The sequence below is a fragment of the Panthera uncia genome (assembly GCF_023721935.1).
Source record: "Panthera uncia isolate 11264 chromosome B2 unlocalized genomic scaffold, Puncia_PCG_1.0 HiC_scaffold_24, whole genome shotgun sequence".
In the NCBI taxonomy this organism is placed as follows: Eukaryota; Metazoa; Chordata; class Mammalia; order Carnivora; family Felidae; genus Panthera; species Panthera uncia.
The window spans coordinates 103,876,765-103,902,955 of NW_026057580.1; the positions used below are offsets into that span (position 1 = coordinate 103,876,765).

General features: G+C 41.8%; 1 protein-coding gene across 1 annotated transcript in view; it reads left to right on the forward strand.

The window, feature by feature from the left end:
- Positions 1–26,191, forward strand: part of PLEKHG1 (pleckstrin homology and RhoGEF domain containing G1) — a 98,210-nt gene that overhangs the window by 36,209 nt on the left and 35,810 nt on the right. Inside the window, exons 3-5 of the mRNA XM_049653077.1 lie at positions 13,555–13,624; positions 21,732–21,778; positions 26,039–26,189. Coding sequence (XP_049509034.1) covers positions 13,555–13,624; positions 21,732–21,778; positions 26,039–26,189 — 268 coding nt within the window. The remainder of the gene's footprint in view (positions 1–13,554; positions 13,625–21,731; positions 21,779–26,038; positions 26,190–26,191) is intronic.

Consider the following 26,191-nt stretch of genomic DNA (forward strand, 5'->3'; position numbering starts at 1 on the left):
CATCTTTTGGAGCACCTCGGTGGCTCCGTTGGTTAAGCATCCAACTCCGGGTTTCGGCTCAGGTCATGATCTCACGACTCGTGACATAGAGCCCCGCTGACGGCACAGAGCCTGCTTGGGATTCTCTCTCTTCCTCTCTCTCTGCCCCTCCCCCACTTATGCGCGCGCGCACACACTCTCTCTCTCTCTCTCTCTCTCTCTCTCCCTCCCTCCCTCAAAATAAATAAACAAACATAAAAAAAAAGATCGAGCATCTTTTCTTGTTTGTTGGCCACTTCTATTTTTCGTGTGTGAATTTCTGCCTCCTATCCATTGCCCACTTTCCTGTCAGGACGTTTCCTTTTCTTCTTGTCGTGTAGGAGTGCTTGATGAATTTTGCCTGGTGATCTTTGTGGGTTATGTGAGTTGCACACCACCTCCTACTATAAGACTTGTCTTTTAGCTTTAATTACAGTTTGTTTGAAAAGAGGTCATAGGGGCGCCTGGGTGGCGCAGTCGGTTAAGCGTCCGACTTCAGCCAGGTCACGATCTCGCAGTCCGGTCCGTGAGTTCGAGCCCCGCGTCGGGCTCTGGGCTGATGGCTCGGAGCCTGGAGCCTGTTTCCGATTCTGTGTCTCCCTCTCTCTCTGCCCCTCCCCGTTCATGCTCTGTCTCTCTCTGTCCCAAAAATAAATAAAAAACGTTGAAAAAAAAAAAGAAAAAAAAAAAAAGAAAAGAGGTCATAAGTTTGACCATTTTAAATAAATGTACATGTTATAATACGTGGATTTCGTGTTGTGTTTAAAAAAGTATTTTGTACCCTCAGTTCATAACTATGCACTATTATTTTCTAAAAGTCTTAAATTTTTGCTTTGTCTTTAATCTTATTACAGTTGTTGGAGGTATGGTATATGGTAGGAAGTCCAAATTCTTATTTTCCTCTGTGTAGCCAATGGCCCAATCACCACTGATTGAAAAGTACATCCTTTCTCTGCTTATTTCTACCTCCATGTTCCTCTCATGTGACTTTTACATGTGTGTGTGGGTCTGTTTCTGAGCTGTGTATTCTATTTCATTACTCTATTTGTCCGTCTCTCCCCCATACCACACTGTCTTCATTATTAAGCCCACGTTACCCTTCAACAATGGCTTAGCTTTTCTTGACTCTGCATTGTCAAGTGATTTTTTTTTTTATTATTTTGTCAAGTTCCATGACGAACTCTGTTGGGATTTTTATTGAAACCACATTTAATGTAGATCAATTTTGACAGATTGATATCTTTACAGTATTGGGTCATCCCATCCATAAACCTATTTCTCTTCAATCAAGCCTTTGTTTAAATGTTTTATAATTTCTCCATCACCTTCACGCACACAACTTTTAAAAGCCTAATTCCTTTCAATGTTGTTTTGACTAGAATATGTTTTCTATTTTTAAATTGACTCATTGTCGTCTGGGAATGTTATTGATTGTTATGTTGTGATAGTATCCAACTAACTTTCTAAGCTTTTCTGTAGCTCTAATAGTGGTTTATAAATCCTTTTGGATTTTCTGTACAGACACTAGCTGAAAATGAGGAAATCTTTTTGTCTTCCTGTATTCTTCTACCCATTATGTTTTTTCTTGTGTATTGTTTGGGATAGGTCCTCTCAGCAATGTTGATATGATGTTGGCATCCTTATCGTCTTTCTGACATTAGCAGGGATGCTTTAACTCTCTTTGTTCTGGGATTTAGATAAACACTTTTTCCTATATTGCTAGGATATTGTGAGCGCATACTAAATTTCATTGAATACATAATCTGCCTTTAAGAAAATTAGGATATGATTTTCTCCCTCTGTTCATAATGTGGTAAATTGTATTAATACACATTCTATTTGAATCATACACTTATTACTGGAATAAACCCTACCTGGTCATGATGTTTTATATATTTATGCACGGATACGTTTGATTTGTTTGTATTTTTTTAAGAAATTTTTTATACATGTTTATAAATGACCGATATCTATAACTTCTTTCTCATACTATCTTTTTTTAAGTGTTTATTTCTTTATTTTGAGAGACAGAGTGCACACACAGGACAGTTGGGTGGGGGGGGGGGGGCGGGATGCAGAGAGAGAGAGAGAGAGAGAGAGAGAGAGAGAGAGAGAGAGAGAATCCCAAGCAGGCTCCATGACCAGCGTAGAGTGTAACATGGGCTCAATCTCACAACCATGAGAAAATGACATGAGCCAAAATCAAGAGTCGGACACTCAACAGACTGAGCCACCCAGGCGCCCCCCTCATACTGTCTTTGTTCAATTTTGGTATATGACTAGATTTAAATTGTTATTTCACAAAATCTGCCAACATAAAACATTTGGGGATGAAGTTGATACTTCATTTTTGTTTTCCTTTTTACAGCGAAATCTCTCTTTCCTCTCGTAATCCCTGTGGTAGCCTAGAAATGTAAGTCTCTAGTTTGGTGTCTGGAAGAAATCCCCGAATGGTCAGGAAACTAGGTCAGTGAGAAGAAACTTCTTTCACCCTCTTAACATGCCCCTAAAATCCCAAAACTTTTTTTTTTTTACTTCCTATTAAAGAAGAACATATCGACTGTTTTATACACTCATCCTTCTCTTGGAATAGGGAAGAGTTACCTAAACTATAATTTGAATCTTTGAGGAAAGACAGATCATTCTTTTCTATTGAATTTCTATTTCAAACTTATTAGCAAGTTAAAATCATCTAAGCTCCGTTCCTTCCTCAGAAGATGAGAGTCAAATCTTGCTTTTCCCTTAAACTCTTTCTCTTTATTCTGTATACAAGTCACTGCTTGTAAAATACTCAGCTAAGTCTAGTCTTAAGTCTAAAAAAAAAATGATCTGAGCCATCCTTTTTTTCGCCCTTGAAATGTAATTTAGAAAGTGAACCAGGGGATACAGAGAACAGTAAGGCAGCAAAAGTTGGGAGAAGTTTTCTTTTAGTCCATTTTTTCACCACCAGAATCTCTTTAACTTCTGCACAGTGGTAGAAATATTTTTACCTGCAGGCTTTTTTTCAAGTGGACTTTCCAAGGCCAGTGCTGAGTGAAATTAATGGAACATTTGGTGCCGTTAACCTCGTTCCATTTTCTGTTCCCATGTGTACATGTGCCTGGATGCTTGCAACAAGTTAAAATGCCAGCTGACTTAGGTGGGTGGGAAAAGGAAGTGGTGCTAAGAGTCCTCTGCAGACCAGAAGGGGAGAGGCTTCATTCCTGAATCTCATTTGGTGTAAGGCAGTAGAATCTTCAAGGTCAAAATACAGTTCCTGCCTTCACGTTCACATCACTGGTCAGAGCAAATTTTACATGTAATGTGTTCTGTGAAAGTGAACAGTGTTTCCTCTAATTGTACCCCCCAAAAAAGGGACTTGAGCTCAAGTAAGAAATGTGAATCTTCTTTTTCCGAGCCCTACTCAAAAAAGAAAAAATATCTGAAACAGTTACTCAGGGAAAATGGGAAATACCCAAAACCTGAAGGTGGGATGACTCTAATTTTAGCTGTGAGCCTAAAACACAATCTATGAGTCACTCCTTCCTGTCAATGGGTATGTAGGGCTGTTCATTAGATTCACAGATGCAATGAGAAACCCGGTCCCCGCCCTTAAGCCGTAACTCTAGAAGGACAGGCCTGGTCCTGGTCTTTATGGAGTATCTTCAGTGGCTGATACACCACATTCCATGGCCACGTCTGTGCTCCCGTAGTACAGGGCGTATTGTTTTATAGTTAGTCTACTTCCTGTATCTCCCGCACTCCTGTTGTTCACCAAAGTCCAGCCACAGTGGCTTCCTTTCTGTAACCTCACACAAGAACACACCAAGCTCATTCTGGACTCACAGTTGATTTCTTAAGTGGCTTTCTTCTCTTCCAGCCTTCCCCCCACTCAAACATCACCTCCAACAAGAGTTTTCCATGACTGCTCCAACGCTCTTCCCCCACCACCCAGCCTCAATTGCTCTCCCCACATTGCCCTTTCTGCTTCGTATCACATAGTATAATGTCATATTATGTTGTTTTGTTTTCAGTAAAACCAATACTGTACTATTTTTCACATAAACGTTTCTTATTAAGTGATAATACATTATGATATGTGAGTTTCTACTGTAATTTCGTTTAGATTTTTCTGGTTTTTGTTTTTTGTGAGTGTGTGTTTTTTTTTGTTTGTTTGTTTGTTTTTTTTTTTTTGAGAGGGAGAGAGAGAGAGAGCAAGGCAGGGGCAGAGAGAGAGGGGGAAAGAGAGAACCCCAAGCAGGCTCCACACTGTCAGCACAGAGCCCAACACAGGGCTCTGACAAACCATAAGATCATGACCTGAATTGAAATCACGAGTTGGACACTTACCTAACTGAGCCACCCAGATACCCCCAAGTTTTTCTGTTTTTAGAAAAATGGTGTTTTCAAATTTTATTTTTTATTACATAAGAATGCTTAACGTGTTATCTTCTTGACCGAATTTTAAAGTGTGCAGTACGTTATTGTTAACTTAGGCACTATGTTGCACAGCAGATGTCTAGAATTCATTCATCTTGTGTAACTGGGACTTTTTGCCCATTGATTAGCAACGCCTCCATTTGTTCCCCCTTCCCCCTGCAAACCCCTGGGATCTATCATTCTACTATTCGAGTCTCTGAAGTTGACTACTTTAGATTCCTCAAGTAAGTGGAGTCATACTGTCTGTGTCCTTTGTGACTGGCTTGTCTCACTTAGCATGTCTTCAAGGCTTATCCATGTTATCACATATTACAGAATTTCCTCCCTTTGTAAAGGATAAATAATATTTCATTGTATGTACATACCATGTTTTCTTTATCCGCTGATGGATTAAGTTGTTTCCACATCTTGGCCATTGTGAATCGTACTGCAATGACCATGGGCGTGTTAATATCTCTTCATGTTCCTGATTTCGTTTCTTTTGGATAAATACCCAGAAATCCAATACCTGGCTCACATGTCAGTTCCACGTTTAATTTTTTGAAGAACTGCTTTCCATGGGGGCTGCACCATTTTCTGTTCCCACCAACAGTGTACAAGGTTTGCGTTCTTCACATCCTTGCCCACATTTGTCTTTCGTTTGCTATCGCGCTCTTTATTTATTCAGTTATTAACATTTAGCACCTCTGGTCAGGGCATAAGCACCATAGGACGGGACTCTTGCCCACGTTCTTTGTCCCGTACCTCCATACCTGTAACAATGCCTGCCGTGGAGGCTTTCAATAATTATTGTCGAATGGAGAACAAACCAGATGGTGGGCCACATACATTAGGATGATGGCCCTTATGACAAGAGCACGAAAGCAATCCCGTTACTTTTTCCTCACTGTTCCCATTTTTTGTGTTTGTCCTATTATAGAAAATGATTGCAAAAGAAAGCTAGCCTGGTGACTCCAGCTAGGGCTCCCAGGTAGACAAGGTCTCCCATTGAAGAAACCTCAGCTTTTTAGAGTTGGTCAGGAAATAAATCATTCAATACATGTGTTTAAAATTGAGTGGAGGCCTGGGATTCAACAGCCCTGTTACTCACCCCAGTTGTGGCCATTAATTATTAGCTGTGTGAACTAAGGTAAGCTACTTCCCTTGCATGAGCCATGATTTCCTAACCTTAAAATTAGGGGTTGGGACTGGAAGGCGTCTCAGCTCCATCCCAGCTCCCTCCCACCCTGTGGTTTGAGCAACAAATGCCAGCCACTCATTTACAGGTGAGTTGTACCTGGAGCTTGGGTGGGTCCCCTGAGACATTCCCTCTAGCCAGTCCACTACGAGATGAAGTTAAACCTCAGAGGAGCTTGATTAGCATAACATTTAGAACACAGGGAGTTAAGCAATCCCTATCAAAATCACACCAGCATTCTTCACAGAGCTAGAACAAACAATCCTAAAATTTGTATGGAACCAGAAAAGACCCCGAATAGCCAAGGCGATCTCGAAAAAAGAAAACCGAAGCTGGAGGCATCACAATCCCAGACTTCAAGACCGTATTACAGTCATCGAGACAGTATGGTCCTGGCACAAAAACAGATACATAGACCAGTGGAGTAGACAAGAGAATCCAGAATTGGACCCACAAATGTAGACCAATTAATATTTGACAAAGTAGGAAAGAATATCCAATGGATTAAAGACAGTCTCTTCAGCAAGTGGTGCTGGGAAAACTGGACAGCGACATGCAGAAAAATGGACCTGGACCACTTTCTTACACCAGACACAAAAAGAAACTCAAAATGGATGAAAGACCTCAATGTAGGACAGGAAGCCGTCAAAATCCTCTAGGAGAAGGTGGGCAAAAACCTCTTTGATCTTGCCCGCAGCAACTTCTTACTCAACACATCTCTGGAGGCACGGTGAAAAAGTAAAACAAACATGAAAACAAAAGTGGTTTCTAACTTGCCAATGGTGGCATAAAGCTGCCGGCCGGGCCCCACTGGGCCTGGGGTGGCGGGGGAGTCTGCGCTGGGTCCATACATTTCTCAGCTGAGGCTCCGTCCTGCCCTTAGGGCTCGCCCCGGCTGCCAGGAGCCTCTTGGAATGCCCTTGACACCTGACTTGTGGGGGTTTTTACTATTGGGACCTCATCGAAATAAAAAACTTCTGCACAGCGAAGGAAACAATCAGCAAAACTAAAAGGCAACCAACGGAATGCAAATGGCCTATCAGATAAATGGTTAGTATCCAAAATCTATAAAGAACATATCAAACACGACACCCCAAAAATGAATAATCCAGTGAAGAAATGGGCAAAAGACATGAATAGACACTTCTCCAAAGAGGACATCTAGATGGCTAACAGACGCATGAAAAAATGCTCCACATCACTCATCATCAGGGAAATACAAATCCAAACCACAATGAGATACCACCTCACACCTGTCAGAATGGCGGACATTAACAACTCAGGCAACAACAGATGTTGGCGAGGATGCGGAGAAAGGGGATCTCTTTTGCACTGCTGGTGGGAATGCAAACTGGTGCAGCCACTCTAGAAAACAGTATGGCGGTTCCTCAAAAAATTAAAAATAGAACCACCCTCCGACCCAGCAATTGCACTACTAGGTATTTACCTAAGGGATACAGGTGTGCTGTTTCAAAGGGGCATATGCACCTCGGTGTTTATGGCAGCACTATCAACAAGAGCCAAAGTATGGAATGTCCATCAATGGATGAATGGATAAAGAAGATGTGGTATATATATCTACAATGGAGTATTACTCGGCAATCAAAAAGAATGAAATCTTGCCATCTGCAACTACATGGATGGAATCTAGAGGGTATTATGCTAAGCGAAATTAGTCAGAGAAAGACAAATATCGTATGACTTCACTCCTATGAGGAATTGAAGGTACAAAACAGATGAGCATAAGGGAAGGGAAGCAACAATAATATAAAAACAGGGAGGGGGACAAAACAGAAGAGACTCTTAAATATAGAGAACAAACGGGGCTGCTGGAGGGGGTGGGGGGGGGGGGATGGGCTAAATGAGTAAAGGGCATTAAGGAATCTACTCCTGAGATTGTTGCACTATATGCTAACGAACTTGCATATAAGCTAAACAATAAAGAAATTAATGAATTTTTTAAAAATTCCTTACTTCCCAATATACAGATTCACTGCAATCCTTATTTTTTTCCTCTTTTTAAATTATTTTTTTAATTTAAATGCAAGTTCATTAACCTACAGCATAGCCTTGGCTTCAGGAGTAGAACCACGTGATTCATCTCTCGCATATGACCCCCAGTGCTTCACTGCAATCCTTATTAAAATCCCAATTGCAGTTTTATAGAAAAAAAAATCCTAAAATTATTATGGAACTGTATCAGACTCTGCAAAACCAAAGAAATCTTGAGCAAAAAGAACAAAACTAGAGGCATCCTACTTCCTGATTTCAAAATGTATTACAAAGCCACAGAAATTAAAACAGTACGGTAGTGGTATAAAGATAGATACATCGTCCAATGGAACAGAATAGGCAACCCAGAAATAAATTCATGTAATATACAATCAACTGATCTTCAAATAGGGTGCCATCAACATGCAATGGGGCAGTGAGAGACTCGTCAACAAGTGGTGTTGAAAAAACTGGATGTCCACATGAAAAAGAATTGTTGGACCCCTGTCTTGCACTACACACCAAAATCAACTCAAAAGAGACTGAGGAGTAAAATAAAATACCTAGAACTGTAAAAAATTTTGAAGAAAATGTACGGGGAAAACTTCTTGACATTGGTCTTGGCAGTGATTTCTTGGATGTGACACCAAAAGCACGCGTAGCAAAACTGAACATAGATGAGTAGGACTACATCAAAAGATATTTCATGTCTTGATTCATACTATCTTTCATCTAGTTTCCCAGAGAGCTATTTGTGTGTGTGTATATTTATGAAAATGGATTATTATTCGGTTTTTCTATTTCCTTTTAATATTATGCTTGCTGATTTATTTTAATATTCTCCATGTGTTACGGTAGTTGCTATAACAAATAAACCCTGAAACTTCAAAAAAAATTTTAAAAAGAACATAGGGAGTTAAATATTGTCAAGGAGTATTTCTATTAAGCCACGATGGATTCTGCTCAAAATTATTCTCTGAGCAGACAGAGGATTTGTAATGAAATCCCTGGACACAAAACCTATGTCCTGAGCAAGCCATCCTCCGGTAATGGAAATCACTGGCCCAGAAATGTTGCTTCTTTGGCTATTATTTTTCTTCAACATATTCTCTTCATCCAGTGTTTAGGTCCCAATGATTAGATGTCAACTATCTTTAATTCATACCCATCTACCTATAAGAGCTATTGATACAAATGTCGGAACTGTATTTTCAAAGTACTAATAATCTTACAAAGGGGATGTTTTTATGGGAATATTAAGAATGGATGTTTGATATTGGGACCATCATGAAATCTTGCATTGGTAAAAGGTCCTTTCAATGTGCAAGATACACCAATGGATTTTATTTTATTTTTTAACGTTTTTATTTATTTTTGAGACAGAGAGATACAGAACATGAGCAGGGGAGGGGCAGAGAGAAAGAGAGACACACAGAATCCGAAGTGAGCTCCAGGCTCTGAGATGTCAGCACAGAGCCCGACACGGGGCTCAAACTCACGAACCGCGAGATCATGACCTGAGCCGAAGTTGGACGCTCAACCGACTGAGCCACCCAGGTGCCCAAAATAGACCAATGGATTTTTTTTTTTTTTATAAATTTTTTTTTTTTTTAACATTTATTTATTTTTGAGACAGAGAGAGACAGAGCATGAATGCGGGAGGGTCAGAGAGAGAGGGAGACACAGAATCTGAAACAGGCTCCAGGCTCTGAGCGGTCAGCACAGAGCCCGACGCGGAGCTCGAACTCACGGACCGCGAGATCATGACCTGAGCCGAAGTCGGCCGCTTAACCGACTGAGCCACCCAGGCGCCCCTAGACCAATGGATTTTAAAGTAACAGGGTATAGTGCCTTGGTATGGTTTCAGACTCCAACAGATACCTAAGAAACTGCCATGTGTTTTCAGTGCAATATCAAAGAAGCATAACCACACTTCTCTTAATAGGCTATTCAAAGTCTCCTCTGTTTTCTAGTGACGTATCTGGGTGAGGCTAGATTGTTTTCTGCGTACTTCACTCAAAATAACAGATTGTAGCAGACTGAATGCAGAAGTAATCCATCCGTGTTCCGTTGGGGTCGACATTGGAGATTTACAAAAATGTGAAACAACACTAGTCTTCTCACCAAACTTTGTTTTATAAAATTTGTTTTTCACAGAACGTGATCATATTAACATGTATGGGGTTTGTTATATGAATTGATCAGTTTTCTAAAATATTTAGTTTTAATTTCTAATAAATATCCAGGGATATGATCCACATAAAGAATTTTTTAGACTCTGTACATGGGTCTGGATACCACAAAGTTTGAGGACAGCTGCCTTGAGGGACCAGGATCCCATGGAAAGCTCCACTTACATAGTTTATAGTTGCCATTGCCGTGTCTCATTTTCAACCATAAAAGGACAATTTAATATCCCCAGATATTTGGGAAGAGCCTCTAACATGAATGACAGAGCCAAAATGATCAAACGGTGTAAAGAGAGCTCAGCAGAAAGCAAAGAGCAGGAAAGAAAGGCCCAAAATAGTTAATAATAATAATAGTAATATCATCATCCTTGGAGAGGAGAAATTTTGCACTCACAAGAACAGAAACATAAGAACCACCTAAACAGCCTATTTAAAAAAATACCTTGAAATTAAGAATCAAATAGAAGAAATGAAAACGTTCAATAGAGGGGACAGAAAATGAAATTGAAGTCTCCCAGAAAATGAACAATAAACAGGATGATGGAAGATAGAGGAAGAATAAGAAAGATTAGAGTATCACACCAAGAGATCTAAAATGTGAATAATAGGGGCGCCTGGGTGGCGCAGTCGGTTAAGCGTCCGACTTCAGCCAGGTCACGGTCTCACGGTCCGTGAGTTCGAGCCCCGCGTCAGGCTCTGGGCTGATGGCTCAGAGCCTGGAGCCTGTTTCCGATTCTGTGTCTCCCTCTCTCTCTGCCCCTCCCCCGTTCATGCTCTGTCTCTCTCTGTCCCAAAAATAAATAAAAAACGTTGAAAAAAAAATTTTTTTAATGTGAATAATAGGAGGCACCTGGGTGGCTCAGTCGGTTAAGCGTCCGACTTCTGCTCAGGTCATGATCTCGTGGTTCGTGAGTTCAAGCCCCACATGGGGCTCTGTGCTGACAGCTCAGAGCCTGGAGCTGCTTCGGATTCTTTGTCTCCCTCTCTCTCTACCCTTCTGCCGTTTGAGCATGCAGGCTCGCTCTCTCTCTCTCTCTCTCTCTCTCTCTCCAAAATAAATAAACATAAAAAAAATTTAATATGAATAGTAGGAGCTTCAAAGAGAGAAGTGAAAATGGAGGAGAGGAAATATCAAAGACCTAATTTAGGAACAAAAGTTCCTTAGCTTTTTGGTCCCAGGATCTGTACATGCTTCACAATTACTAAGGACCCAAAAAGCTTTTTTTGTTTATGGCTTATGATGTTTTCTTTACCATGATAGAAATTAAAACTGAAAAATTGTTAAAATTTCAATGTATTCAATAATAACCACCCATTTTTAGAAAAATAATTTTACTGTTCTTTTTCACTAACATTTGTGTGTGTGTTGGAATTGTTTTCCATTTTCACAAGTTTATTGTCTGACTTGCTAGAAAACAGCTGCATTCTTAGTCTGCTTCTAATTTCCATCTGAAAAAGTCCACTGTAGCCTCATGAAAGAATGAATGTAAAAAAAAAAAATCCAAAATTGTCCAAGAATTGTTATAGAAATAGTGACCTTATCGACCCCCTGAAGAGGTCTCAGGGCCTCAGGACCTGGGGGTCACTTTGAGAAGCAATTGCTCAAGAACATTTCCCCAATAGTCAAGCTGGCTTCGTGCATGAAAAGACTCACCCCAGAGTGGGCCATCACCGAATTTCAGAAGTATGTTAACAAGGCGAAAACTCTTAAGAGCTTCCAGAATAGAAAATCAGGTCACATGAAACCTGGATCATGGATCAGAATGTTATTGGACTTCTCAGCAGCATTGGAATTCAGAAAGCAACAGATAGTTTCCCAAATACTCAGAGAAGATCATTTCCAACCAAGAATTCTGTATCCACTGACATGATCAGCAAAGTGTGAAAGGAGAACATTCTAAAACAGGAAGAGTTTCAGAAAATTTACTGCCTACTGCCCTTACTCACTCAGCTACTGGATGTCGTAATCTCAAAAAGAAGGATACATCTGAAATGGTATCTAAGAAGCGGGGCACGTAACACAGGAACCAGGTGATCTGCATCATCGGGATGGGGTTGAAGAGACAACCCTGCAGGCCTGGGAGAGCAGCCCGTCTAGGTGAGAGCAGAGTAGAAGGACCAAGGGCTCCAGCAGGGAGGTCACGAAGAAAGAAGACGACCGACCAGTAGATGATCTGATGTTTGAACGCAGCGAGGCAAAGAATTATGCTTCCGGCAAAGTTTGAGGACAACTGGTGTATATTTGAAAACTAAGGGGGAAAAAAAAGGACGACTTTAACTCCAAGGGAAACCTGGTGTTACACGAAAGGAAATATAATTATGGTATACTCCAGGGCTCAGCTAAGAATAATATTGACACGGTCATCAAAATGTAAGCTCTGACTTGAATCAAATTTCATGAGAGAGATTGTTGGCAAGATGAAGGGATGAAGGGAAGTTTGGGCAAATTAAGAAGGAAATAATATCTCAAAAAATACTGAAAATGCATTACCGGCATGTTTAGAGCCGTGGATACATACAGCAGAAACAGAAGAAATGGAGAATGCTTCTGGAGGATGGCGGTCCAGCATGGGAAATGGAAAACAAGAAACTGCTTGCTTTTATTGTAATTCCTGTAGAACTATTTACATTTTTATTAAATATATATCTCTAATTAAAATATGTAAAATATATATTAATACAACTTATACAACGTGTAATTTGGAAATGTGTTAACATATAACCCCACGATAGCCTTTGACCCAGGAATTCCATTTATATATAGACTTTTATCCAACAGTAGGAGATTAGTTCCATTACTTATGGTATAGCCACACAATGAAATATTATGCAGTTACTTAAAATAATTATATTCCCATTAAAAAATAAGATTTTTCATCTGAGGAAAAATATTTCCTCCCAGTGTAGCTTTCTTTTAGAGCGCTATCTCCATTTATTATTTTATTTTATTTTATTTTATTTTATTTTATTTTATTTTATCTTATTTATCTTATTTTATCTTATTTTATTTTATCTTATCTTAATTTATTTTGTCATATCTTATCTTATCTTATCTTATCTTATCTTATCTTATTTTAAATTAGTTCGACTCCTAATGTGGGGTTTGAATTCATGACCCCGAGATCGAGAGTCACATGCTCTACCAACTGAGCCAGCCAGGTGCCCCTGTCTGTTTATAATTTTAAATTTGTTAGTGTGTGTGACCTTTCATAGAATGTCTGACTCTCCCAATAGATTGCGAGCTCCAAGCACTTACAGACCATATGTCATGTGGCTCACTGACGTGTTTGTTCTTAGTGCCTTGCCTAGCATTCGGCACCTAGACAGCTATGTGATGAATGAGTAAGTGTGTGTAAACATGTGTACAGACAATGCCAACCGTGTAGAAGACTTCAGTGTCAGGCTGGGCTTATCTCTAGGTGGGAGAGTTATGGGTTGGACCTGTGTTTAAATCCCTGCTGCACCATGACCTTGGGCAAGTCCCTAATGGAAGCTTTGGATAAAATGACAATGGGTCATCAGTTATCCAGTTAAATGTGATTCCTCATAGCAGTTGCCAGCTCTGGGCTGCCCGCTCTCCCACCTTGAGAGTGCACTTTGGCTTTGACCACTAGTAAAAGCTTTCTTAAAAAAAAAAAAAAAAAAAAAAAAAAGATTCCTTGTAAATGCCCTATAAATGTACAGACTTCTAAGTTATATAAAATGTCCTTGATAGTCAAACTATAATACTTTCTGGCTTTTTTTTTTTTTTTTTTTTAGTGAACTTCTACAAGATTTGGAAAACTGTGAAAACGATCCTGTGGCCATAGCAGAATGTTTTGTGTCCAAGGTAAGCAAGGTTCATTTCTCTTGGCCAACCAAGACAGGCACAGATTGCAAATTGTTTTCATTTTAAAGTTAAAATGACTGGTTTGTTCCATACTGGATGAAGTTAGCCACTAATCTCTCTTCACTCTGTTTTTTGTTGTTTTTTTTCCACTAGCAAGGAAAAAAAAAAAATACTGTTACTGTCCCTAGTAAGTTAGGAAGTACTAACTTAGTAGTTGTCCTTGAACTTACATAGTAACTGAATGATGTTTACTCATCTTTCCTAGGGAAAAAAAAAACTAATCTTGGTGGGGAGGAAAAATGCAGAATAGGGTAACATTTGAAAAATAATACATATGAAATACCACAAGACCAGTTCCAAAAATCTGTTGGAATCTAGGTATTCTATATATAATATACGTGGTGCTAGCTGAGGCTATATAATTATCACTGGGGAATAAAGAGATGGCAGAATTAATCTCTTCTATCTTAAATATGCGCTCTCATTTTCCGACATTTTTCTTAAGCTGCATTGATGGCTGAGAAAAATATAAGAAAAGGCTCTGACCGTTAAAGCTTAAATGGTCAGCTCTGTACCAGGATTCTGAAACATACAAGACAATCCTTTACACTCTTTTCTCACTTGCTACCTACCTACTATATATAGAATCCTATCTTAAGTTTATCTTAAACATTCAACAGCTTTCATTTGGAAAAGGTCTAGTGGAAATGATTTTCAGCAAACCTTCATGTGATTTCTGCAGTTGTGGTTTCAAATGTGCAAAGGCTTAGGCAAGGTTCATGATGGTACTTTGGGATCAACCAAGAATTAGCACCTCATTTAACACTCCAGAGAGCACTGTGAACTTTGAGATGTCTGACCCTGGCTCAGGACGTGTTTCACAGGGTCATTTCTTACGGCCACAGATCCATCCAGTGGTACTGAATCCAATCACAACACCCTGGGTGTCCTTGAAGCATGATGCCTTAAAGGCAGTTGATGGGCTTGCGTATAAAATACTCCCGATGGTGGGCGGCTGCGTGGATGTCAGCGTGTTAACATGTACGATGTGCACGCATGCTTACACAATTCTTCTCACACGTTGCCTGTGTCACAATTGATTCTCCAGAAGGGTAGGAATTTAAAAAAGAGCAGGCAAGTGGAAGAGGGAGAAAGGGGGTAAAAAGACGTGCTGAGTATATATCAGAGTAGATATGTGAGAATAGCCACAGCGCATAAACAACATGGAAACCATCGGAAACGCTGGGGCTTTTACCGGTAACTGTAATCACAAGCTGATTAAAGACGGTCCAGCATACGCTTAGCTCCGGCTTAATTATTCACATAAAAGTTTGTTTATGCGCCACGTTGCCAACTCCCAGATCTTATTTTTCATTGTAATGTTGCCAAGTTTAATTAGAAGACTAACTTGGGCACTCCGCACTTTCACATGTAAGCAGTGAGCATTCGGTTCTGGCACAGCCTGCCTTTCACTCGGCACCCTGAAATTTAGAAGATGTTATGATTTCTGAAACACAACCAGCTGCTCCACTCTGGGGAGGAATGGAAAATTGCTTTAATTGAGAGGCCATTAATGAAAGAGGTAAAGCTGGCAATTGACTTCTGCTTTTATCTGAATCACTGGGGCTTACACGAGACTCATCTTTGACCTTGCTTTTGTGGTATGTGGAGATTACAGAGATCCTTCCTGACAAAAGGGGAATACGGTACTTCTTACCTGCTGCTTAGAAAAGAAGGACAAGGGACTGCCGGGGCCATTCCTTGGGGGGACAAGAGTAAAAGCTCCCCGGTGGGCAGCCCAAGCAGTCTCCCAGCTGAGCATCTGTCTGTTGTTAGGACTCCGGAAACACCTGGAGCAGTTTTCCTTGGTTTCCTGCCTTCACCTCACCTTCATTTCTGTCCCTTATCTCGACTGTCAGAGGGGCTGACCCCAGACAGCAGTTAAGAGGGAGACAAGGTTTATCTTCAGAGACCCTGCGTCCCCTGAGCCCCTCCTCCCGCCTCCCTTGGTGCCCTTCTCCCTTCAGTGCCCAGGCACGCACACCCACGTGCACACACACCCCCTATCCGCTTACTGAAATTATCCTCAGGAAAGTACTGACATTGGATATTCCTACCATTGGAATGAATTCACGTTCATGTTACCTCACCCATATGCTACTTACATATTAAGCCTTTCTCATAGTGTCCAGTGAAAACTCCTCAGGAATCAAAGTCTGTGTGTGTGTGTGTGTGTGTGTGTGTGTGTATGTGTGCGTGTGTGTGAGAGAGAGAGCGCGCTCACACATGAAAGCGATGGACCCCATGACCAAAGAAACCCTAAAATCGTACAGATTTCTTTAATCTGGTTATTCATTCAGTAAACAGTTGAGTACCCCATATGCTCAATTGGCCATCCCTGACTGTCTCTTTTATTTTGGTTCTTTCATAATTAAATGTCCCATTTTTACATCTCTAATTACAGTTTGACAGAGTTTAATCAGAAGGAAATACCTATTTTTGTATGCTTTCTTTATCATTGTCTTTTTCCCTAAATAGTTCTAAAAAGGAATTGGGTAGCATATATTGAGTGAAAGGCATTTAAGGATTAACTAACTCAGGGCTATTGATTTTTGTAAAAAACCATTGCTGGAATTGTCCACAGAGCTCATAAATCGAAGGTCAAATATACATTTGATTCTATGTTAAGACCATGTAGTTGCTTTAAATCAAAACTGCCTAATTTAAGATTGGAATAGAGCCATGATGTCACAAAAGGCACAGCGATTCAGTCGTGCAACAGTCCTGAGGCTTTATTAGGGGGAAGGGGTATGCAGGGCAAGTATATGATGTCATTCAGATATATTTTCCTTGCAGCCGTTGTTTTTAAGTTTGTCATTGCAAATGATCCTAAAGGTTCCTAAATTTAGGAGAGTCAACCTGATAATTGTTCAATCCCAGGTTGACTACAGCAGCAGGCAGGCAGAAAAGAAGCAAGAAACTGAGAGCGTGTGAGCACGCCCAGAGAAAGGCTCTATCTGCCATTAATTTCCTGGGTGGCCTCAGGCAGATCACTTTGCTCATCTCGTCTGTGGAGGCTGGACGCTCCAGTGCCTTCGGGGGCTTAACCAGGTGAATGTAGCGCATGCGTGGGCCCAGGTGGGGGCTAGAGCAGCCTCGGTACCTGTGTTGTGAGGGCGTGAGTGCCCTATGAAACTGGGCGCCAGGGCCCGTGCATCCAACACTGTTTCAGGAGAAGCCAGAACTCAAGACATTTTTCTCTTCCAACTTTTGGAAGCTGGCAGCTAATTTAGGTGTTTAAAAAAGTAGTATGTTTGAAAATGTGGCAGCATACGAAGTTAGTGAGGCTAACTATGATCGTGGCGGAACCGAGTAGCACAGGCCCCGTGGAGGAGAATTGGGGTATATCTAACAAAATTACATTTGAAGTCATCCTGTTATCCAGCAGTCCTCCTTCCAGAAATCTATTCCCAAGATACAGCAACAAAAATACAGTAAGTGTGGTGCTAGTCTTATAGTAATAATCGTCACAATGTATAGATATATATCGTATATAGAAATATTTTATTAATATATATTATATATAAATTCTATAAATAATATATAGAAATACATAGAAATATACAATATAGAGAAACAGCTGAAATGTCAATAAACAGGAAGCTCTTTGAATGAACCACATAATGGAATACTATGAAGCAGTAGAAACAACTCAAGAGTATCTCTGTGTACTACTGGGACGGGTGGGGAGAGAAGTAGATAAAAGTGTGCAACACTGTGGTTCTCAAAGTGTGCTCCCTAGACCAGCAGCACCAGCATCACCTGGGAACTTGTTAGGATGCAGATCCTCAGACCCACAGCCAACTTACGGAATCAGAAACTCTGGGAATGCAACCCAGTAATCTCTGTTTAACAAGCTCTCCAGGTAGTTGTGACATATACTCAGGTTTGAGAATCACTGACAAATAATTTGCTTTTATTTATCTAGAAATGTGGAAGGACATGCCTATATTTAAATGTAAATCTTAAAAGAAAAAAGGATAAACTAAATATAACACCGTATGTTAACTACACTGGTATTAACTTTTACAAAAAAAAAAAAAAGAATCAACTGTGAAATTAAAAATTGGTCGCCGATAGGGATGGAGAGAGAGACTAGTATGGAAAGGAACCGAAGCTAGACTTCTTTGAATATGCGTTTTCTTACAGAGTTGACCTTGAACCCATGTAAATATTTTACATAGTTATAAGACAAAATGAAAGTTAAAAAAGCAGTCTCCAAAAATGAAAACAAAATGAAATGATGAGCCTCTGGATAGAGCCAATTTGTGGCATGATCACACGAAGGAAATTCCAGTTGATTTTAAAATCGACTGTGGAGAAAATGCAGCAAATACATTTTTAACTGTTTCCGATAATGATACCAAATGTGCTGGTGTTGGTATTGTTCTGCTGAAATTGAGTGTATTGTGGGATACAACAAGGTGTTTATGTCAGTATCATTGAACTAGAGTTGGTAAAAGGCAGAAAATACAGACGAAGAATGATGCTAATTAAAAATGCTCCAATCCTGAATCCGAATTGCCAGGTTGAACCACGGATGTATTTTATCTTTAAAAAATACCATATTCCTAGCTCTGTCCACCAAAAAGGCCTGGAAATAACGATGAATACAGTAGCAAGACCATCTCTGATGCCCAGACTGTGGTCTCCAAATACTAATTCCTACCGAAAGGAATCCGGGCTCCATGAAGGATGAGTCTGGGGCAGGAAAGGTACAGGATGATCCGGAACGTCTTATCATTCCAGAAAACAAGGTAGCTGTTGGAGGCTGTAGGTCAGGTCACGAATGCTAAAGGAGAGGCTCCTGCTGGCCAAAGATGGGACATTTCAGCATCAGTGAGGATAATTAATTAAAAACAGCTGAAACTCATTAGATATGTTTCTGTTCATGAATTCACAGTGATCGAAAAGCTCAAAGTGGTGGCCTTTGCAGGATGCTAGACAGCCAACGCCTCATCCTGAAAAATAGGGAAAATTATCAAGCATCCATCCTGCCTTTTCCATACAAACTACAAACTGCGGGGTAACCGTTAACATAAGGAAGTTCCTTTTTTGGAAGGACTCTGGCTAACAAATGAAGGAATCATAGAACCAGAAATACCACCATTTGGCAGCTCCTAATGAATTAATAAATCAGACAATAATCACCATTGGTGGTTAACATCACAAAGAGAAAGACAGCCGGACACCCTGTGCCTCCTGATGGAAGTAAAATACAATTAGGACGTATTCATGCCAAACCATGGAACATAAGCCTGTTCAGGCTTCCCCTAAACCACATGAGCGCAGGGGGCAGGGAGACACATGAAAGAAAACCGTAGGGACATAACCAGCAAGACAGGCCATGAGAAACTCTCTAGGACACACAGTCTGGTTTCTTCAACTAAATTGCAAGGGCGGGGGCGGGGGGGGGGGGGGGAGATAAAAGGGGAGCTTATAGATTAAAAGATCTTAAGAGGTATCAACCAGTTGCCTTGTGTAGTTACTTGGGTTCCAAATCAGATAGGCCAACTATTTTTAAAAAGAAAATTAAGAAGATGGGAGATTTGAAGAGTGACGGCTGAACATTCATGATAGTTTGGGATTACTTACATGTGATGATGGCACTGTGGTGATGCTTCTTTTTAAAAGTCTTTACATTAGAGATGTATACTGAAATATTTACAAGCGGAATGATCCTATGTCTAGAATTTGCTTCAGAGTGGTAGGGAAGTAGGTGGCTATAAACCATGAGTTAATATCCAGGTCAGGTGATGGATGCTTGGAGATTCCTTACACTGTCCTCTCCACTTATTTATAAATATGTTTGAGACTTTCTATAATAAAAAATTTACATCTAATCCTCATCAAGCGAGCAGAAAGGATTCTAAGTAGACATTTCTTTTAAATAGGAAAAGCAATTAATTAATGTATTAAAATGACCCCCCCAAAACAAAGAAAAGAAAAAGTCACTGTCTTCCAGTCACATATAAATCCAGCCTTGGGGCGCCTGGGCGGCTCAGTCGGTTGAGCGTCCGACTTCGGCTCGGGTCATGATCTCACGGCTGGTGGGTTCGAGCCCCGCGTTGGGCTCTGTGCTGATGGCTCAGAGCCTGGAGCCTGCTTTGGATTCTGGGTCTCCCTCTCCCTCTGCCCCTCCCCCGCTCATGCTCTGTCTCTCTCTCAAAAATAAATAATAAACGTTAAAAAAAATCTCAAATTGGGGCGCCTGGGTGGCTCAGTCGGTTAAGCGTCCGGCTTCAGCTCAGGTCATGATCTCACGGTCCGTGAGTTCGAGCCCCGTGTCGGTCTCTGTGCTGATGGCTCGGAGCCTGGAGCCTGCTTCGGATTCTGTGTCTCCCTCTCTCTCTGCCCCTCCCCTCCTCATGCTCTGTCTCTCTGTGTCTCAAAAATGAATACATTAAAAAAATTTTCTTAATCCACCCTAAAGTAGTTTCAAAGTAAAAAGGGCAGAATATGAAATACCACCCAAATAATGCAATGTCTCTTTTAAATAATATAATTCCATTTTAGAGTTTACAAGAACTGATAATTCATTGGCCTTGAATTACTCAGACTGAAAGTTTTACAGTCAAAAGTTTAAAAACCCAGGTTTTTGCTCTCTCACCTGCCCATCTGCATCCCTCTTTCTCTTGGCAATGTAGGGGAAAATTGTGAAAGACTTTGAAACCGACCACAAAGATTGCTGGGTGCCTCCACTAGGAAAGAATTTTCCAATTCACCCTTCTAATTTTTACGACTCAGTAGACTCTTGCATCTCTCATTGTCTTCGAACTATCTTCTAACTCTAAATTTTTGATAACTGATGACAACGTCAGTGATTGTTGACCACAGACATGCAAATGAAAACTGTCCCATAGAGGGACATTGGATTTCTTTACCCTATAGAAGAAAGCAGTTTGGTATCTGTTTGTAAATTCCTATCCGCATTCCCCGTTGACCTACGCGCGAAGCTTGTGTTTATCCTTAAATCCAGTTACAATAGCTTACTGCTTTCCTCACCGAGCAGTAGGTTAAATAAAATCTTTGACACTGTTCATTCTATATTTGCATGGAAGTCATGGTTTTACCTTTTAAACAAAATACTGTACGAGCGAGAAAGATTGACTTAATATTTCTCAATGTTTGGTAATATGACTAGACATTTGAAAGCCCAAGAAAGAAACTAGGGCACCGGGAATGTGGTGTCGGGAAAAGGCAAGGACCCCACATTGGTGAGTCAGATACTTACTGCATTTGAGGCATTGCTACCATGCTGGTGCGAACAGAAAAGTCGGCTTGAACCCTGCTCTCAGATAATTTCCGGTTTAGTAGAAAAGAGGGGGGATCTGGTAGCTCCACAGGCGTGATGTGAATACAACATGGCCCCTACTTTGTAGGAACTCACAGTCTGGAGTGGGAGACACAGATTCCGAGGAAATGACACTACCACTTGGTAAATGCTACGAGAGATTTGGGTGTCACAGAACCCCAGCATAGGAGCAGTTAGCTTGGCTAGCGCTCTGGAAAGGCTCCTTGGAGGAAATAAAGCCTAAGTTCAGTGTCAAAGGATGCGTGGTGGCTGCGAGGTGGGACAGTGGGCAGGGACAACTGTATACACAAGGGCTTGAGAGCACAGTTTTCTTGTGCCCTGCACGTACTTCCCCGTGTTCTTACCACCATAATTAGATGATATTCTGTTTCTCTTTCACATTGCACATCTACTGGGAGGACTAGGAGTGCCTGAGGCAGAAACCTCATTTTCCTCCTCTTCCTTTTTGCCTTCAGAGTCACCTAACACAGCAGGTGCTCAGTAAGTGTCTCTTGAACCCAGATGAGTTCGAGTTGATTCTAGGTATGAAACAAGGTAGATAAAAAAGACATAGATGATTGCCACAGGGGCTCAGACAGGCCCGCGTGACGACAGAGCCAGATTTACAAGTATGAATGATGTTTCTTTTTATCGTTTTTAAATGAATGGTGATGCCTGTGCTTTTCTTTCTTTCTTTCTTTTTTTTTTTTTTTTTTTTTTTTGCCTATAAAAGTCTCTTTTGTTTCCTTGCAGAGTGAAGAGTTCCACATTTACACGCAGTACTGCACTAACTATCCAAGGTACACGCTGGGAATATACCACAGGACATTCCTGCACTTGCATACTGTTTCAGGTCGAGGGGTCCGGCGTATGCTGGTGTTAGGCGTCCTGAACCTGGCCGTGCACCGGGTGCCCTGGGGAGTCTCCACAGCGTGCTGACAATGGATTACGGGCTACCCAGATATCCATCCATTCGGCTCTGGGACTCCCAGCAGAGCCAGTGGGAGGGAAAGTGTGAAAGACCGTGAAGGAGACCAAAAAGGTTGCGAGGTGTCCTTCCGTGGAAACCTAAGCAAACCTGTTGTGGTTGGCTATGATTCTTGTCCGTTGACCCTCCTGTACGTGTGCCGTGTTTTGAAAAATTTGGGATGTGCTGAGAATGAGTTTATATAATCTAGCTGGGGATAGAATATGTTATATCTTTGCCATATAATTTCTAAGAACTATGTAAAAAGGCCCCCTCATCTCACTGGATCTTGGCTTTCGTTTCGTTTACCCTGGAAGCCACACAGGAGGGTAGTGCAGGGAGCGCCACACGGACACTAGAGTGACCATTTCAGTGAGGGAGGCCGACCGAAGACCCTGGGTCACGCTGTTGGCATTTCTTTTTTCAGCAAAAGACTTGTACTGAGCATTTATTGAGTCCTAATCATTGTGTGAAGTGCTATCAATGCAACGTGTCGTTGGATTTAACCTTCATGATAATCCAGAGATGCCAAGGGATTCAAGAAAAGCAAAGCATCCATCACAGCGCCAGGCGCATAACAGGTTCTCAACAATTGCTAGCGCATAATCACCCCTGCCCCAACCCAATGTAAGGATGGAGAAACTGAGGCTCCGATAGGTTTATTGCCTTCGCAGGGCCACGTAACTGACGGGCGGCCCAGCTAGAATCCGAATCGAGGTTTCCCCAACCTCAGACCCAAAGCTACTACATCCTTGTGAAGTTTCTGAAGGTTTGTGATTCTCCCCACCCCTGTGCCTTTTTGCCACTCCCCCACGTGATCAGCAGAACTTGATGGGCGTTATCGTGGGGGACGAGCCAGGAAGATAAGAGCTACGTGCCCTGTCGCCTCTCTTGGTGGAGACATGTCCCTAAGGATGACGTGGTTGGCCGGATCCACCTAGAAGAGAAGCCAGCAGGCTGAGCCCCTAGTACTGCTGCAGCAAGGAAGAACAAATGGAAACCCTGTTCAGACGTGGCCCCGGAAAGCCAGTCCGGACAGGGGCGCCTGGGTGGCTCAGTCGGTTAAGCGTCCGACTTTGGCTCAGGTCATGATCTCACGGTTTGTGAGTTGGAGCCCCGCGTGGGGCTCTGTGCTGACAGTGTGGAGCCTGCTTAGGCTTCTCTCTGTCTCCCTCTCTCTCTGCCCCTCCACCACTCACACTCCGTCTCTCAAAAATAAATAAAAATTGAAAAATTTAAGGAAAAAAAAAAAAAAAGAAAGCCAGTGTGGATTAAAAGGCATGAAGCCTGGGACTGAGATTTATGTACAAATACTTTCCATTGAAGGAGTTTAGTCTCCCTCTCTAGACGTGGGTCAAGGTATTGTGCTGCAGTGGTTTATTTGGTTAGCGCCCAACTGTGCATTGGCCAGGTTTCCCTAAAAACCAAACAAAAACCACCAGAACCCACATGTCAGCTCGTACATTTGTCACCATATCCTTATGAGCAGACACACGCAGTTTACACAGTTTCACGTGAGCAAGCCTCTCTCCTATGGTATTTGTTTCCACCTCTGTGCTGAAGGTAGCAGAAAATTGTAGAATGCCCCAACTAAATCCCGAGGACCGCAAGCTAAAAACCGGCATGGTACCACACCCCAATCCAGAGAAATCACAGAATCGGCCCCCAACTTCTCCACTAAACTCCTAACCAAGGGAAGGGGGGTGGGGACAGCATTCGAACTCTGAAGCATCAGCACATTTCTGGACGCAATTATCAGGATGAGAGATGCCAGAGGGGCTTGTTGGGGGGCGGGTGTGTAAATTTCATCATAAACATGTCATTCAAAGAAATAACATCTGAATTTGTAGTTTGGGAAGTTTATATTAAGATTTTTCTGACTTAGTAATAAGAAAGGAAAGTACAGAATAAAGGCTGCTTTTTCTATACAAGGCTGCTTCAGGGTCAAAGGACAGGCAAAATCATTTGAGCAAGGACACAGATTTTAAGAGCCTGTCATTCATGGAGCATGATCCCAAGCTCCGTGTGTATTGGCTGGAGACAGGAGCTAACATCCCTTGCCTTCTAGCAAATGTTATGTTTTTTTCAGCGTCAAACTCCACTAAATGCAATCATGCAATAGCGTGTTAGAGAAGACCAAATGAGTGAATACAAATTAATGGAGTCCAGACTCGTGGTATGTACTAGAAGCTAAAGGTACAGGAAAAAGAGGAATAGGAAGTCCCCTTGAGGAGAGTTTAGAACGGTTTCCTGGAGGAAGTGTTTTTTTTTTCTTTTTGGGTTTTGTATATATCTTTTTTTCTTATTTTATATCTTTGACTTTGACAAAGGAAAGAGACACGTTAGCAGAGAGATGCTCGACAGGCAGGCTCAGTGAGGCAGGCGCATCTGGCTCTTGCCCAATCGTGTGGTTTTCATATCCCTAGAAAAAGATTTCCTCTTGTCCCCTCGTCTCCAATCAGTTTGCTGTCTGAGGCCCCAGGTTTCCGTTCCCCTGTCTTAACAAGCGAAGAGTGCTGAGGGTTTCAGCCCATCTGACAACATTTCTTCTCCCTTCGGATCCAAGCTGGGGATATTAAATGTCGCCGGCACACCTTGACAGATGTCCACCTTCTTCATACCCGTCACGCCCCAATAGTTTCATCTTGAAGAGACACAAGCCCTCCCTCCTTTCCCCGGCAAGGGGTGCAGGCCCTGTCGGGTCATTGTCCTCAGATGTCTGCCTGTGCCCTGAATCTGGAGTTTGGTGCACTCAGAATTGGTTGCAGGTATCCTGTCTGTGGGTAAGAGCTCAAGCCTTCATATGGCCAAAGGGCAACTGGGCAACTGGTTCTGCCTCCGAAGAACCTTAGAAAACACCCTTGGCTACGTGATAAAGAATAGTTTTGAAATCTCCACTTATGTGGGGAATAAACCCATTTGAACAGATACTTCTCAAAGCAGATGGGCACAAAAGTGATTCTAATAGGTTGATTCGGACCTCCATTTCACTTCCTTCCAAGGAGTCTTGTTTTGTTGTTTGGCTCTAATTTTCTAAATTAATCCTGAAAACATGACTGACTTGGGGAGAAAGGGGCTGAAATTACTTCCACCTGCTTTCTTCTCAGTTATGAGAACATAAGATTTTAATTTACTTGTGTGTGTGACTCCAGAAGCCCACTAGCTTTTATGTATAAGGTAGGAACACTGTTTCAACTAGTCCTTTGGGATGTTGGGGGCGGGGTCTACTTAATTACCTTTAGGGGGGCTGGGATGCAGACGGAACCCTGACCTGCTTTCCTAGTACACTGAGGGAGGCACACTCCCTAAGAGAGGAGGTTCTCTAGCTGTTTCAGAAGCTGTCATTAGAGGGATCTGTTCAAAGGGAGGTTAACCCGTGGGCCACAGCCTCCAACGATCTGCAGGGAGTATCATACGGTTTGTACATGATACAAAGGCAACCAGCAAAAGGGGTGACAAATGTCCGGCTCGGGGCTGGATCTGCTGAAGAAAGAGCTCCTTTTTCTTGGTACATTTTCTTTAAAAAAACAAATTTTGTTTAATGTTTTTTATTTTTGAGAGAGAGAGAGTACGAGCAGGAGACACAGAATCCGAAGAAGGCTCCAGAGTCTGAGCTGTCAGAGCCCAACTCAGGGCTCGAGCTTGTGAACTGTGAGATCATGACCTGAGCCAAAGTCGGACCCTTAACCAACTGAGCCAGGAGCCCCCCATAGTGCCTTTTTCTAATCCATCCACCCCAAGAGATACCTTTTTCTAATTTGTCCAGAGGCACTTTGGTCTAGCTATAGCTCTGTTGCTACCCTACCTGTTTTAGGGCATTTACACTTACGTTGGCCATTAAAACTTGAGTACCTGGGGCACCTGGGTAGTTCAGTCAGTGAAGCGTCCGACTCTTGGTTTCTACTCAGGTCATGATCTCACAGTTCACGAGTTTGGGCCCCGCATCGGGCTCTGTGCTGACCGTGCAGAGCCTGCTTGGGATCCTCTCTCTCCCTCTCTCTCAAAATAAATAAATAATCTTAACAATACATTACAACTTGAAGAACTCGTCTTACCATTACAACTCGGGTGAAAATATATATTCTTGTTGCAGATCAGTGGCTGTGCTAACAGAGTGCCTGCGGAACAAGATGCTGGCCAAATTCTTCAGGGAACGTCAGGAAACTTTGAAACACTCACTGCCTCTGGGCTCCTATCTCTTGAAACCAGTTCAACGGATTCTCAAGTATCATCTCCTTTTGCATGT